The following is a 16,027-nucleotide window of genomic DNA, read 5'->3' on the forward strand; positions in this document are numbered from 1 at the left end:
CCGTGCTTCTAATGCAGGGAGTGAGGCTTGGATCCCTGGTCGGGGAACTAAGATCCCACATGCCTCGTGGTCAAAAAAAAAAAAAAGACCAAAGGAATTTCATGTTTTTGATATCAGCAATGGTCTGGGTAACATGCGTATTAGTGTCCCTAGAGCCTTGGGCCTGGGCTTCTCTGTTAGAGGAGGCATGGCCCAGAATCTAGAACTTTGCATTCAGGGAGGTTTCTTCATTAGTGAGAGCTAACTGGGGTCTGGAAAACCTGATTGTTTCTCTGGGTTAACTTTAACAATGATTTCTTGAGGTCTTATAGATGATGTTCTCCAAGCTCTAAGGAAGAAGGCAAGCAAGGATTGAGGGGCCCTAGAGAGGAGCCTTTCTTAAATAACAACAATGACAAGAGAAAATTGGGCCCACAGTGCTCTGAGACAAGAGGGCCTTGTTAAAGGGAAGGATGATACCTGGAAGTGGGGAACCAGCTTCCAAGGGAGCAGCTCCTCTGTTTGGGAGACCTCCCACCTGCACTTTAGACAGTTACGTTACCATGAGACATCTGGACCCCAGGAGGCACTGAGCCGGCTCCGGGAGCTCTGTCGCCGGTGGCTGAGGCCAGAAGCACGCACCAAGGCACAGATCCTTGAGCTGCTGGTGTTGGAGCAGTTCCTGAGCATCCTGCCCGGAGAGATACGGACCTGGGTGCAGATCCATCGCCCCGGGAGTGGTGAGGAGGCAGTGGCCCTGGTAGAGGAGCTGCAGAAAGACCTCGATGGACCAGCACTAAAAGTGAGAAAGGGGAAGGGGGAAGAGTTTGAGGTGGAAGGAGGGAGTAGGCCCAGGACAGAGGGGATAGAGGATGATGCTGTGATTTTCATTAACAATAACACAATAGCAACCCTAATGCTAATTAAAACAGGTTCATGAGCTGTTCAGACCACAGAATGTATTTTGAGAGAAATGGATTTATGATTGGGGTCTTTGGGCCAATTCAGAATCAACACAAGGCATTGACTCTGCTTTGCCTCCTTGGGTGATGCTTGCTAATGCTGAGTTTGGTTCAAGAATCTGAAGAACGTAATGTTTGTAAGTGTTCCTCTAAACAGAAACATATGTATTGTTTGTATAAGTATGTTTGGAGTGATGTTGTAAGCCTGAAGTATAAAAGGCAGTGGGAAAGCATGAATGAAGCTTTCTAGATCTGGCAAGACCTCCCCATGTTTTCCCCTACTGGGGATTCTGTGAGCCAAGGGATGGGGTTGAGATATTTGCCTCTGATAAGATTTTATATCCTTGGCTATTAAATTGGGATCTTGATATAGTTTCTAGTATGTGTCAGATCTCTTTCTGTCAATCTGGAGCCCACTAGAAACATTTCTATATAAGAAGTCTGGAATATAACTTGGGAGTGATACCAAGGATGGGCTTATTTGTTTAAATCATAAAAATGAAGAATTTAGAGCTACATATTTCAGTACTAATCACTAATCCATCTTTCTCATTTGAGAGATAAGAAAATGGAGGCAGGAAAAGGTTCACTATATTGTCTTAGGTGAGACATCTAGTTAGCAACAAAAGCAAATGTCTAGACTTCTAGTGTTCCTTCTATTGGAGCAGGAAGGGATAAGTAAAGGGGTAAATAAGTAGAAGAGTGTATTGAACCCAGGTGTAATCTAAAACGAGGTCTGAAGCTCTTAATTGCTTGTTACTTCCCATTCCCTCCTTAACCCACACCCAGGTCTGGCTTCTGTTTCCACCGTTGTGTTCAGTCTCCTCTGGGAGAGGTCACCAGTACCATGAGTGGGGCTAGAGGGCAGCTCCATTGTTCTCAAGGCAAAGCTTTACTGCTGTTTTGATGCTCCATATTTGAGGTGGGTCACTCTCATCTCACAGTTCTAGATTACGGGCAGAAAGAGGTCCATGTTAGGTGAGTCCATTTTCTGGAGGTACAAGAAGAGTCAGCTTATTTTGTTCTGCTTGTTCCCAGGTTCCAGTCCTTGTCCAGGATCAGGACACTCTCCAGGAGGGTCTGAGCACTCCAGGAATAACACTTCCTCATGCACCCACTGGCAGCCACATATCAGCTGAAATTCGCTCAAATCCTCTTACTGACCCAGTGGTGTTCAACTTGCTCCAAGATCCTCAACATGGTAACTTACTGGCTATGACTTTGGACTTTTCTCAGGACTCTTACTGTGACTCATTTCCCTACTCCAGATAGTTGCTTCCTCTCCTGCCTTTATATGAACCCCTTATGGTACCAAGCTCTTTCCTGTTCTCCCTCTTGTCCTTTCCTGGGTTCCTCTGACCCTTTATCCATTCTTTTTTTTTTTTTAATTAATTTATTTCATTTACTTATTTTTGGCTGCGTTGGGTCTTTGTTGCTGTGCGCGGGCTTTCTCTAGTTGCGGCGAGCAGGGGCTATTCTTCGTTACGGTGCGTGGCCTTCTCATTGTGGTGGCTTCTCTTGTTGTGGAGCAGGGCTCTAGGCACATGGGCTTCAGTAGTGGCAGCACGTGGACTCAGTAGTTATGGCTCACAGACTCTAGAGCGCAGGCTCAGTAGTTGTGGCACACGAGCTTAGTTGCTCTGTGGCATGTGTGATCTTCCGGGACCAGGGCACAAACCCATGTCCCCTGCATTGGCAGGCAGATTCTTAACCACTGCACCACCAGGGAAGCCCTTTCTTTTTTTTTAATTAAAAAAATTTTTTTAAATTTGGTTACGCTGGGTCTTATTTGCAGCTTGTGGGTTCCTTAGTTGTGGCTCGTGGGGCTCCTTAGTTGAGACTCCCCAGCTCCTTAGTTGTGGCATATGAACTCTTAATTGTGGCATGCATGTGGGATCTAGTTCCCTGACCAGGGATCGAACCCGGGCCCCCTGCATTGGGAACACGGAGTCTTATCCACTGTGTCACCAGGGAAGTCCCCCTTTATCCATTTTTATTGCTATTCTTCGTGCTATTCCAGCCCTGCACGTGGGGGTCAGAAAAGATTTGTAGGTCATTTTATAGCCATCGTTGCCTAGTTCTGGGAGCTCTGTGTCTTTTTGAATTCCTTGTTTATAGAAGATAAAGATATTGGACTTGGAGTAGTGGGCAGGAACAACAGTTATCTCATATGCAGCTTTTTCTCCTTCAGATTCTCCTGCCCCTGAAGCTTCTGCCCTTTCCCAGGAAGAGAACCCAAGAAATCAATTAATGGCTCTCATGCTCCTGACAGCCCAGCCCCAGGTAAGATTTGCATCCTCTTTTCTTCCTAAGATCCTATCTGCACTATCTCATTGTGGCTGAAGTATCCTAATTGTGGTTGGAGTATCTCTCATCCTTGTGCTTGGATGTCCAGTCAGCTCCCATCTCTAAATCAAGGTCGATGCTATTGGAAGGCAGACTTCATGTGGGGTCTCCTATGTCTCCCTGATATCCCTTGCCCACCTCATGCCCTCACAACCTGTCTTCCCCATAAGTGAAAGGGACCTTTCAGTAGGGGAGCTTCCTGGGCATGGATAATCTCACACATACCTGTTATTTCAGGAATTGGTGATGTTTGAGGAGGTATCAGTATGCTTCACTTCAGAGGAATGGGCATGTCTGGGCCCAATTCAGAGGGCTTTGTACTGGGATGTGATGCTGGAGAATTATGGAAATGTGACTTCCTTAGGTAAGGACACTTTCTTTCCATAATTCTTACCTTTACTTCATCAGCTTTTTTTTTTTTTTAACGTTTTTATTGGAGTATAATTGCTTTACAATGGTGTGTTAGTTTCTGCTTTATAACAAAGTGAATCAGTTATACATATACATATGTTCCCATATCTTTTCCCTCTTGTGTCTCCCTCCCCCACAACTTCATCAGCTTTTGTTTGTTTTTCTTTTCTTTTTTTCTTCCCCCTACAGTGGAAGTGCAGATTCTTAACCACTGGACCACCAGGAAAGTCCCAGCTTTTGTTTGTTTTTCTGATTATGAACATAGTATAGCATACTTATTTTGGAAAACACAGAATATTAGGAGAAAAAAAATTTTTTTTAACCCACTATTTGCAAACAGCTACTATCAAAATTTTGATATATTACCTTTCTGGCTTTTTTTGTGTGTTTGAGGTTTTTTACATTGTTTTGAGAGTGTGTATTTATGAATATATACAGTTTTATAGCTTGCGTTCTTTGCAGTCACCTCACTCTCATATTATCACAAATCTTTGCAACAATTATCTGTATTGGCTGCATAATTTGTGTCATAATTTAGTTAGCCATTTCTTTATTTTAAATAATTGCCATAATAATAATCTATCTCTATGCCTAAGGTTTTTTTTTGTGTGTGTGTGTGTGGTACGCGGCCTCTCACTGTTGTGGCCTCTCCCGTCGCGGAGCACAGGCTCCGGACGCGCAGGCTCAGCGGCCATGGCTCACAGGCCCAGCCGCTCCGTGGCATGTGGGATCCTCCCAGACCAGGGCACGAACGCGTATCCCCTGCATCGGCAGATGGACTCTCAACCGCTGCGCCACCAGGGAGGCCCCTGTTTTTGTTTTTTTAATTTCTCATTATTTTTTAAAAGTAGAATTACTAGGCCTAAGTGTTTGAATTGTTTTAAGGCTCTTGCTTCATACTGCCAAACTGCTTTCCATAGTGATCTCAGTCCTCTCTGCTCTTCCCAGCTGTACGTAAGAACCACTCCTTTGGCTCTGCCTTCATTGCTGCTGAGTAGTCCCATTCTTTTAAATTATTGTTAATATAATTTTTTAAGTTATAATATCTTTATTCTCTAGTGGATTTCTTTGATTAATAACGAGTATTTTTTTAAAAACTGTTTGCCATTTATGTTTTCAACAAACATTAAACACCTACCACATAATGGCAACTATGGAAATGACGTGATTCTGCCCTTAAGTAGCATGATTTGGGAGATGAACATAAAAAGAATAAACAAGGCAGAATAAAATAATTGGTAATAGAGTGACATAAGCCTCTTGAGATGGAAATGAAGAAGACAAAACAATCAGTACCAATTCCTGGGAATTAGGAAAGGCCATGAAGGAAGTAGCTTTGTATTTCATTGTCTGAGTATCATGCTTTACATTGACAGCTTTATGATACTGAATTTCTATTCAAGAACATTACATATAGTTCCATTTGTTCATACTGCCTTTGTCTGTTTCAGGCCTGTTTTAAAATTGCATTCAGGTGGATCTTACATATTCTGGTTACATTGATTCTTTGAAATAGGACACTTTTCTGATGTTTTCTAATTGATCATTGTTTGCATACATAAAAATATTTAATTTTTGTATGTTAATTTTGTACCCAGCAACCTTAGTAAGTTTTTTATTGTTCATAGTAATTTATACTATATATTTTTACATATATGAGAATATGTCTTTTAGTATCTCAGCTATGGTGTGGTGGTCAAGTATTTTGTAGATTTTATATTTTGATACATATTCCCAAACTGCTTTCTATCAATGATGTACCAATTTACACTTCTACAAAAAGAGTACAAGAGGGCCCATTTCCCCTGTATGTGCTTATGATTTGGTCACTGTTTTGGGTTTTTTTTGTTTTTGTTTTTGTTTTGTTTTGGCTGCGTTGGGTCTTTGTTGCTGCACACGGGCTTTCTCTAGTTGCGGTGAGCAGAGGCTACTCTTCATTGAGGTGCGCGGGCCTCTCATTGCAGTGGCCTCTCCCGTTGCAGAGCATGGACTCTAGGCACACGGGCTTCAGTAGCTGTGGCTCACAGGCTCCAGAGCGCAGGCTCAGTTATAGATCATGGGCCAAGTTGCTCTGCGGCTTGTGGGATCTTCCGAGACCAGGGCTTGAACCTGTGTGCCCTGTATTGGCAGGCGGACTCTTAACCACTGCGCCACCAGGGAAGCCCTGGTCACTGTTTTAAAACTTTGCTAGCTAGGTGAAGGATACTATCTTTTGTTTATTTTTCTTTCATTTCTTTGATTATTAGTGTTATCATGTTTATTGGTCATTTTCTGCTTATTCATATCTTTTCTACATATTTCTTTTATTTATTAGAACTACTAACCCTTTGTCACATGTTACACATTTTCCCATTTGTTTGCCTTTCAGTGGTATTATTATTATCATTATTTTTTAAGTCTTAGAAAATCTTTCATGTAGTCAAACAGCAATATTTTCCTTTGTGGTCTCCTTCTCCATAAAATTATTAGTTTTTAAATCACCTGTATTTTCTTCAGACATTTTCATTGTTTCGTTTTTACATTTAAGCTTTAGTCCATCTAAAGTTTATCTTGATATACAGAATGACATAGGAATCCAGTTTGTATGTTTGGGTTTTTTTTTTTTTTAACCCAAGTGGCTTTCAGTAGTTCTAATGCTATTTACTCAATAATTCATCTTTTCTTTGAAGAATTTTAAAACATGCTTTATGGGTTAATTGATTAATTTTATGAAAAACACTCACCATGGATCCATACCTCACGCTGTAAGCCAAAATAAATTCCACATGGGTCTAGGAGTTAAATTTGGAGTGAAATTTAAAAACTAAGAAGAAAATGTAATTCCTTATTCCAACTCTTTAAGGGAAGAGAAGTTTGAATCAACTTTAATAAGTAAGATATGCTCTAACTGCAATGCTGTTAGGGCTTTGGGCAAGCAGATACCAAGGTGTTTATGCTCTTTGACCTAGTAATTCTGACTTGAGGAGGCTACCTTAAGGAAATGGTTCAGAAAGAGGGAAAATAAGTAATGTGTCTAAAGAATCTCGTCCCCACGAAGGATTTATAATGTTTAAAAGTTGGGCACGACCAAATTCCCCCAGACAAAGTACTACACAGCCCATGGTGTTTTGACCTGGGGGTAGACTGTAACACTATCGTATTTGACAGTTTTGTGCACTCAGTTTCTGTGCATTGATAAGCTGGTAGAAAAGCAGACCCCCAGATAGCTTGCACATACTTCTTCAATATGTAAAAGACTTGTATATGTTCATTTAAGAGATTGGAATAGGATTTGAAGGTTATTATTCAAGAAATATTAAGCATCTCCCACATCAAACTTAGCCCCTGCCATAAAGTGCATTCAAGTTGGAGTAAAAGACATTTACACAAATAATTACAATACAGTGTGGCAAATGTTATATAATAAAAGTATGCATGAGTGCGGGAGCACGTAGGAGCTTGGTTAGATGGAAGAACTGGGAGGGTGGGGGAGGGGTGGATGGTTTAGGGAAGGATTTACAGAGGGTGAAAAAATGAAATCTCATTGCTGTTTCAGTTTGGTTTCATGAGCACCCTCATTACTAGTCAGGTTGAGTATCTTTTCATATGTTATGAACTACTTAGTACTGTTCTTTGCCCATTTAACTTTTGGAATATTGGTCTCTTTTTTTTGGCTGCACCGTGTGGCTTGCAGGATCTTAGTTCCCAACCAGGGATTGAACCTGGGCCCTGGCAGTGAAAGCGCCAAGTCCTAACTGGACAACCAGGGAATTCCCGGATGCTATTATTTCTTAATTTCCTGTTTTTTGATTGTTCAGTGCTAATGTACAGAAATACCACTGATTTTTGTATATTGATATTTATCCTACAACCTTGCTGAACTTATTTAGTTCTGATAGTTTTTTGGTAGATTCTTTAGGATTTTCTATGTACAAATTTTGCAAATAGAGATAGTTTTATGTCTTCCTTTCCAATCTGGGTGCCTTTTATTTCTTTCTTTTGCCCCATTGACCTGGCTAGAACCTCCAGTACTGTTGTGTAGAAGTGGCAGGAGCAGACATCCTTTACTTGTTCCTGCTCCTAGAGGGAAAGCATTCAATCATTCACCATTAAGTATGATGTTAGCTTTAAATTTTTTGTAGGTGTCCTGTATCAGGTTGAGGAAGTTCCTTTCTATTCCTACTTTGTTGAGTGTTCTTATCATGAAGGAGTTTTGGACTTTGCCAAACACTTTTTCTGTATCTGTGAGATGATTATGTGAGTTTTGTCCCTTATACAGTTGATATGGTATATTACATTAATTGATTATCTGATGTTATATCAGCATTTGCATTCCTGTGATAAATCCCACTTGATCATAGTGTATAATTCTTTTTTATATGTTGCTGGATTCAGTTAGCTAATACTTTGTTGGGGATTCTTATGTCTGTATTCATAAGATATGTTTGTAGTTTTCTCTTTTTTTGTCATATCTTTGCCTGGTTTTGGTATCTAGGTAATACTGGTCTCATAGAATGAGTTGGAAAGTGTTCCCACCTTTCCTATTTATTGGAAGAGTTTGTGAAGAATTGGTATTCTTTTTTTTTTTTTTTAAACATCTTTATTGGGGTATAATTGCTTTACAATGGTGCGTTAGCTTCCGCTCCACAACAAAGTGAATCAGCTACACATATACATATGTTCCCATATGTCTTCCCTCTTGCGTCTCCCTCCCTCCCACTCTCCCCATCCCACACCTCCAGGCTGTCACAAAGCACCGAGCTAATATCCCTGTGCCCTGCGGCTGCTTCCCCTCAGCTATCTACCTTACTACGTTTGTTAGTGTGTATATGTCCATGACTCTCTCTCGCCCTGTCAAAAGAGAATTGGTATTCTTTTAATGTTTGGTAGAATTCAGCCACTCAGTCTGGGCCTGGGGTTTTCTTTGTGGGTAGTTTTTTGGTTACTGATTTAATTTCACTATTCAGATTTTCTATGTCTTGAGTCAATTTTAGTGGTTTGTGTCTTTCTACGATTTTAGCCATTTCATCTTAAGTTGTTCAATTTATTGGCACAGAATCATTCATGGTATTCCTTTATAATCCTTTTTTTATTTCTGTAAGATCAGTGGTAATTCCGGGGGCGGGGGTGACTTTTGTACTTAGTTTTTAAGGCTGTAGGTTTGGGCAGGTAGCAAATTGGGGACGAGGAAGAGCAATTTGGGAAGAGAAAAAGGGGCAAGGGCAATGACAGAGAAGCAAGCAAAAACATGACATGTTTGGGCATCTCTACGTAGTTTTCCATGCCTAGAGTCTCTGGGCATAAAGGGTACTAACAGGAAGTGAAGCCAGAAAAATAGGCAGATATAGGGTGAAGGCAACTCTTGGGCTGTTCTAGTCATTTGTGCTTTATCCTATAAGCAGTGAAGGGTTATTTGTTTTGAGCAGGTGAGTGACATGATCAAATATACTTATTGGAAAGATAATTAGCAATGGAGTGGACATGGATTAGAGGAGTGGGCAGTATTGGAGGTAGGGAACCCTGTCTTTTTCTTGCAGGCTTCACCAAAGATTGCAGAAGGTAACCAGCTTCCTCTCTCATTCTCATATTTTTCTCCCAAGTCCCTTAAAGCTCAATAGGCCCGTACATAGTCTGATTTCTATACTAAAATTTCAGATCGTTTAACCAGCTAATTAGCTACTGTGTATATAAAAGTTGCTCACTTCTTAACGATTTTCCATCTCAGTTTAACTACTTGCAACACTTCTATTCCTTAAAACACTTCTACTTCCTTAAAGAAAGGGAACCTTCCTTTCCACCAGCATCCTGCTTAAATTGTGAAACCAGTCTTGATACAATCACTGTGGACAAGGAAACTGGAGTACTGGTATTGGATAGGCCTAAGACACATGCCCATCCCTACTGCCAAGTGAAGCAGTGTAGTGTGATGGGCAGTCCTACCCAAACTCCAGAGAGAGGGACAGTTGAGATGAGATATGACGGCCTGACCTAAGAATGTAGTTCACTTTAACATTTATTGGATGTTTTCCATTTTCATACTCTCATAAACTTAAAGTTTAAAGAAGTTCATAATAGAGTAAAATAGTTACACTCCTTTCCCATGTCTTTTCTATTTAGGGAGAAGAATAGTGTTTTTATACTCAAATAGAAGATAATGTTAATATTATTTACATAATTTTACTTATTAGATAATTTGGGGAACTAGTTCATAATTTTTCTCACATTTGGATGGTGAAAATAAGTTTCCAAAACATTTAAAATATATATAATTTCACATTTTAAAATATTTGAGATGTTAGAGTAGAAAAGAGGTTAACTAGTTTAGCCTCATTATTTTATAGATGTTTTCATCGTTTTTAATGTCTATGTTTTTTCATTTTGTTCTGTATTTCTTCTCTTTTATATTTAATTAAGTGAGGGAGTCTAACCAAACCTGATATTTTTGTGAAATGAATTTTAAAATTCTGTTTCTCAATTTTGGAAGGAGAATTCTAAGCATTAAGTTGCTTTTTCATGGGTTTTTTTTCCCTGTAGGTTAATTGCTTTCAAGTAATTAAAAAGTGCTTATACACTTGACTTCACAAATTAAAGATTGTCTTCCAAGTTTTTAGGTATATTTTCTTTCTTTTAGAGTTCCCATCTTCCTAGCAAGAAGAAAATAAAAAGACAGCTCTTTATAAGCCAAATGGTTCTTTTTGTCCCATCCAACTTCTTGAGCCTCAGGTGTGAACCACCTACGAAAGATCCCATGTTCTTTCTCTGATTCTTCTTGCATCTGTTTTTTCAGAATCCTTTCTATGTTTACATCTGCTCCCTGAAGGCAAAGAGCTTAGAAGTATCTCAGAATGAATTTTATGTTAATCCATTTACAACATTCTGTCATTAGCATTCAGCTTTATACCCTCATTTAACAAAAGTCTTTTCCTTTTTGTATGCATATGAAAGTTTCCTTCTAGCTTGTTTTAAAGTCATTTGAAGATCTTGTTCTCACTAACACAGGGATATGATAATATTTGCATTTTTAATTCCTTTTACCAGAGTGGGAGACCATGACTGAGAATGAGGAGGTGACATCAAAGTCAAGCCTATCTCAAAGAGCAGATTCTCAGAAAGGAGCATCAAAAAGACTTCAAGGAAATGTTCCCCAGGTTCTTGACTTTGAGGAAGAGTATGAATGGCAAGTTTTAGCAAGTCAGTGGGGAAATGAAACAAGGGAAAGAGATACACTGAAGAAAGTTTCCCTGTGTGAACGAGAAAAGAGGAAAAGGACTCCACCAGAAAAGCGAGGCCAAAAGTGGAAGGAATTTGGAGAAAGCTTAACTTCAGATTCAGCTTTTTCTGAAAGTTTAATAGGCACTGAAGGAAAGAAGCTTTATAAATGTGATATATGTTGTAAACATTTCAATAAAATCTCTCATCTTATAAACCATCGGAGGATCCACACTGGGGAGAAACCTCATAAATGTAAGGAGTGTGGAAAAGGCTTTATTCAGCGCTCAAGCCTTCTAATGCATTTACGGAACCATTCTGGGGAGAAACCTTATAAATGTAATGAATGTGGGAAAGCCTTCTCTCAAAGTGCTTACCTTCTAAACCATCAGAGAATCCACACTGGAGAGAAACCTTATAAATGTAAGGAGTGTGGAAAGGGCTTCTATAGGCACTCAGGCCTTATTATACATCTAAGGCGCCATTCTGGAGAGAGACCTTATAAATGTAATGAGTGTGGCAAAGTTTTCTCTCAAAATGCTTACCTCATTGATCACCAGAGGCTCCACAAAGGAGAAGAACCTTATAAATGTAACAAGTGTCAGAAAGCTTTCATTCTGAAGAAGAGCCTCATTCTGCACCAGAGAATCCACTCGGGGGAAAAACCCTATAAATGTGATGAATGTGGAAAAACCTTTGCCCAGACCACTTACCTTGTTGACCATCAGCGGCTCCACAGCACAGAGAACCCATATAAATGTAAAGAATGTGGAAAAGTTTTCATTCGAAGCAAAAGCCTCCTCTTACACCAGAGAGTTCACACAGAAAAGAAGACCTTTGGTTGTAAAAAATGTGGGAAGATTTTCACTTCTAAGTCAAGCCTCATTGACCATAAGAGGATGCATAGCAGAGAGAAGCCTTATAAATGTACTGAATGTGGGAAAGCCTTTACTCAGAGTGCTTACCTTTTTGACCATCAGAGACTCCACAATGGGGAGAAGCCCTACGAATGTAATGAATGTGGGAAAGTTTTCATTCTGAAAAAGAGCCTCATTTTACATCAAAGGTTCCACACAGGAGAGAATCTCTATGAATGTAAAGACTGTGGCAAGGTCTTTGGTTCTAACAGAAACCTCATTGACCATGAGAGACTCCACAATGGGGAAAAGCCCTATGAATGTCGAGAATGTGGAAAAACCTTCATTATGAGCAAGAGTTTCATGGTCCATCAGAAGCTCCATACACAGGAGAAAGCCTACAAATGTGAGGATTGTGGGAAGGCTTTCAGTTACAATTCAAGCCTGCTCGTACATCGGAGAATCCACACCGGGGAAAAGCCCTTTGAATGCAGTGAGTGTGGTAGAGCTTTCAGCTCTAACAGAAACCTCATTGAACATAAGAGAATCCACAGTGGTGAGAAACCCTATGAGTGTAATGAGTGTGGCAAATGCTTCATTCTGAAGAAAAGCCTCATTGGCCATCAGAGGATTCACACAAGGGAAAAGTCTTATAAATGTAATGACTGTGGGAAAGTCTTCAGTTACCGCTCAAACCTTATAGCCCATCAGAGAATCCACACTGGTGAGAAGCCCTATGCATGTAATGAGTGTGGGAAGGGCTTTACTTACAACAGAAATCTTATTGAACATCAAAGAATTCACAGTGGGGAAAAAACCTATGAATGTCATATATGTAGAAAAGTCCTTACCTCTAGTAGAAATCTTATGGTACATCAAAGAATCCATACTGGAGAGAAACCTTATAAATGTAATGAGTGTGGAAAAGACTTCAGTCAGAATAAAAACCTTGTTGTACATCAGAGAATGCACACTGGGGAAAAACCATATGAGTGTGAGAAGTGTAGAAAATCTTTTACTTCTAAGAGGAATTTAGTTGGCCACCAGAGAATCCACACCGGGGAGAAACCATATGGGTGTAATGATTGTAGTAAAGTTTTTAGGCAAAGAAAAAACCTTACTGTACATCAGAAAATTCATACAGATGAAAAAAACTGTGAATGTGATGAGTCTGAAAAAGAATTCTCTCAGACTTCAAACCTTCATCTTCAACAAAAAATCCATTCTGCGGAGGAATTCTCTTGGCTCCAAAATGCCAGTGAGTCCAAGACAGAGATTCAGAAAATCTAGTATCGTGTCAAATGGAATAGAATCCCTGCCTACTTAAGTAACTGTTGGATAAATGGCAGCATATGGTTTTTATAAGGAAAAAAAAATCATGATCACCCCTTTATAGACAAGTATGTTGCATGAGGAAGAAAGTTAATCTAGACTTTCAAGACTACAAAAACATAAGCCAAATTCTAGTTAAATATTCTGTCCCAAACCATTTGTTATGAACCTAGAAAAGGACCTTGGAGCGATCAAAGATTCTGAAGAAATTGGGTTATGTTTTATAAGATGTAATGGTGTCATTGTAAATGATAGCAAAAATATCTTGGTATTAAAAAGTGTACATTTTTGAAAAGGTATATATATATTGTACATTTTAAAGGTAGTATTACTGCTAGAGAAAGTCTCTACAGACGGTATGATTAAGACATATCAAACATGGAGTTGGATGGGCAAGAGTCTGCTGTTTGAGGACAACTTAAGTACACTGTATTTGGAATCAGAAAAGCTAGGTTTGGGTCCTGGCTCTTCCTTTTACTAGCTCTGTGATGTTATTAAGTCAGCCTCTAAGTCTCAGTTTCTCTGTCAATCAGATATTGGTATAATGCCTACTTCATAGCATTGTTGTGAGCATTCAGTAAAAGGATCATGTGAAAGTACTTTATGAAACAATTTAGTTGTCAATAAAGTTGGATAAAAGAACATGATCTAGAACAAAATCTAGAACATGGCCTAATGTAATGCTTGTTCATTAAGTTAATATTAGGACTTAATGCACCTCAAAAGATTCATTTTTATAGTAAGAGGAAGTATGGTGGATAGCTAACTTTGGAATTTTGTACTTTAAAAAGACCTTTTTAAAACAGCTTTTTAAATGTCTAAGGGAGATAATAGATAATATATTAGTTTTAATGGAAAAAATACTGGCTTATTAAATAGTATGTCCAGCTATTAGTATGATGCCAAGAAAAACAATTTATTTTTCAACTTTTGGATTTTAAAACTAGCGGACGTAGAGTATCAAAATGGAAGGACAGTCCTATGTTGCTTGTTGACAGGAAAAAATCCTTAACCCCAACCCTTGAGCTGATTATCCGTGCTACTGTCATTCTGAATTCTAATCAGCATTTCATCATTATTGACGTACAAATAGCTTGTTACTTAAGAAACAACATTCTGTCCCAGCATTCAACTTACTACATAAGTTTTTTTACACAGAGCCAAGCCCTTCAAAGCTCTGATTAAACCAATTCAGAATCCACCTCTGAGTGGTCAGGCCCATTTACTCCCAGTGAACCAATCATTCATTCAGTCTGTACCCTTTTGTACATTTGTAAATTTATTTCTTCCTATATTCTTTATTTGATAATTTTATGTTGTAATTCTCAGAACTCCAGTTCTGTCACTGGAGTATAAATACCTTAATATTAGGATTGTGTTTTCTAATACTAGCAGCATTGAAGTTGTGTGTTGATTATAATAAGTGTTATTAATTCAACCCCAAAGTTCCTTGAGGGCTGGTTCCTCAGACTGAAGGGACCAAGAGTGAAAACTGGAAGGGGTCCAGGTTAAAAGTCTGAAGACCCTGTGAGTCAGATTCTGCCACTCTTCCTTGGACAAATGCCTTCATTTCTTGGAGCCTCGATTTCCTTATCTGTTAAACAGAAGGAAGAATATCTACCTCACCAAGTTGTTATGAGGTAATGAATATGAAGATGCTTTATGTCCATACAGAAGAATCACCCCGGATTATGTAATAATTACACAGGGAAAGATGTACTTTAACAATGAAGAGAGTTGGCATTTACCTCTTAATCAGTTTAACAAAATGTAACATTGCTAAGACTGAGACAATTCACATAATGTGCCTCTCCGCATGTAATGCAATAAAGCCAAAAGTATAACCTGAATTTATCAAGCTTCTTAGACCTGATTGCCAGTTTACAGGAAATACAGGAGGCAGAGGAACAAGATAAAAGACACCATGAGAAACAAGTTTCAAACATGGGATATTGTGTAAGAAAACTGGGAGAATCCCCTGGCGGTCCAGTGGTTAGGACTCCTTGCTTTCACTGCTGAGGGCGCAGGTTTGATCTCTGGTCGGGGAACTAAGATCCCACAAGCCAAGCGGCCCAGCTATAAAAGAAAAATAAAAAGAAAACTGGATTCTTCAAAAAGATACGGTGAAAAAGGGAGGGGTGATAATTGTTGATGCTGGGTGAATATTGAGAGTTCATTGTACTGCTTTTGTATATGTATGAAATTTTTCATAATGAAAGGTATAAAAAGTGGAGGAGAAGGTTGTTTTTAAAAGATACTAAAGAGCCATAAGATACTGAGCCAGGAATAGACGCACAGATGCCCAATGGATTTTCGACAGGTGCAAAAGCAATTCAGTAGAGGAGAGATAGCCTTTCAACAAATGCTGCTGCAGCAATTGGATAGCCATAGGCAAAAAATGAAAATCACAGCAGGAACTAAGACTAAGCAAAGAATTCTTAGACATATCAAAAGCATACTCCATAAAAGGAAAACAATGATAAGTTGAACCTCGTCAAAATAATTTTCTCTCCAAAAGACTCTTTAAAGAGGATGAAAAAGCATTACAGACTGGGAGAAAATATTTGCAAATCACATATGCAACACAGCACTTGTATCTAGACTAAAGAATTCTCAAAACTCAGCAGTAATAAATAGATCCAATTAGAAAATGGGCAAAAGACATGAACAGATATTTATGGCATATGAAAAGACGTTCAACATCATTAGCCATTAGGGAAATGCAAGTTAAAAATCTGCACAGCTATCAGCTTTTTTAAAAAAAGTTTTAACACCAAATGCTGGCAAGGATGCAAAGGAACGGAATCTTTTACATTGCCAGGAATGAGAAATGTTACAGCCACTCGGGGGAATAATTTGGCAGTTTCCTATAAAACCAAGCATGCACTTGCCATATACCCAGTATTTGCACTCCTGAGCATTTATCCCAGAGAAATGAAAACTTTTGTTCAC

General features: G+C 39.1%; 1 protein-coding gene across 1 annotated transcript; it reads left to right on the plus strand.

Moving 5' to 3' along the window:
- The first annotated feature begins 388 nt into the window (after positions 1-388).
- Positions 389-13,033, plus strand: ZNF197 (zinc finger protein 197). Its single transcript, XM_065886220.1, has 5 exons — positions 389-781; positions 1,980-2,142; positions 3,133-3,224; positions 3,525-3,651; positions 10,716-13,033. Exons 1-5 carry the CDS (start codon positions 392-394, stop codon positions 13,031-13,033), a joined length of 3,090 nt encoding a protein of 1,029 aa, XP_065742292.1. The 5' UTR covers positions 389-391.
- The last annotated feature ends 2,994 nt before the right edge of the window (positions 13,034-16,027 follow it).

Source organism: Phocoena phocoena, chromosome 10 (assembly GCF_963924675.1).
Source record: "Phocoena phocoena chromosome 10, mPhoPho1.1, whole genome shotgun sequence".
NCBI lineage: Eukaryota > Metazoa > Chordata > Mammalia > Artiodactyla > Phocoenidae > Phocoena > Phocoena phocoena.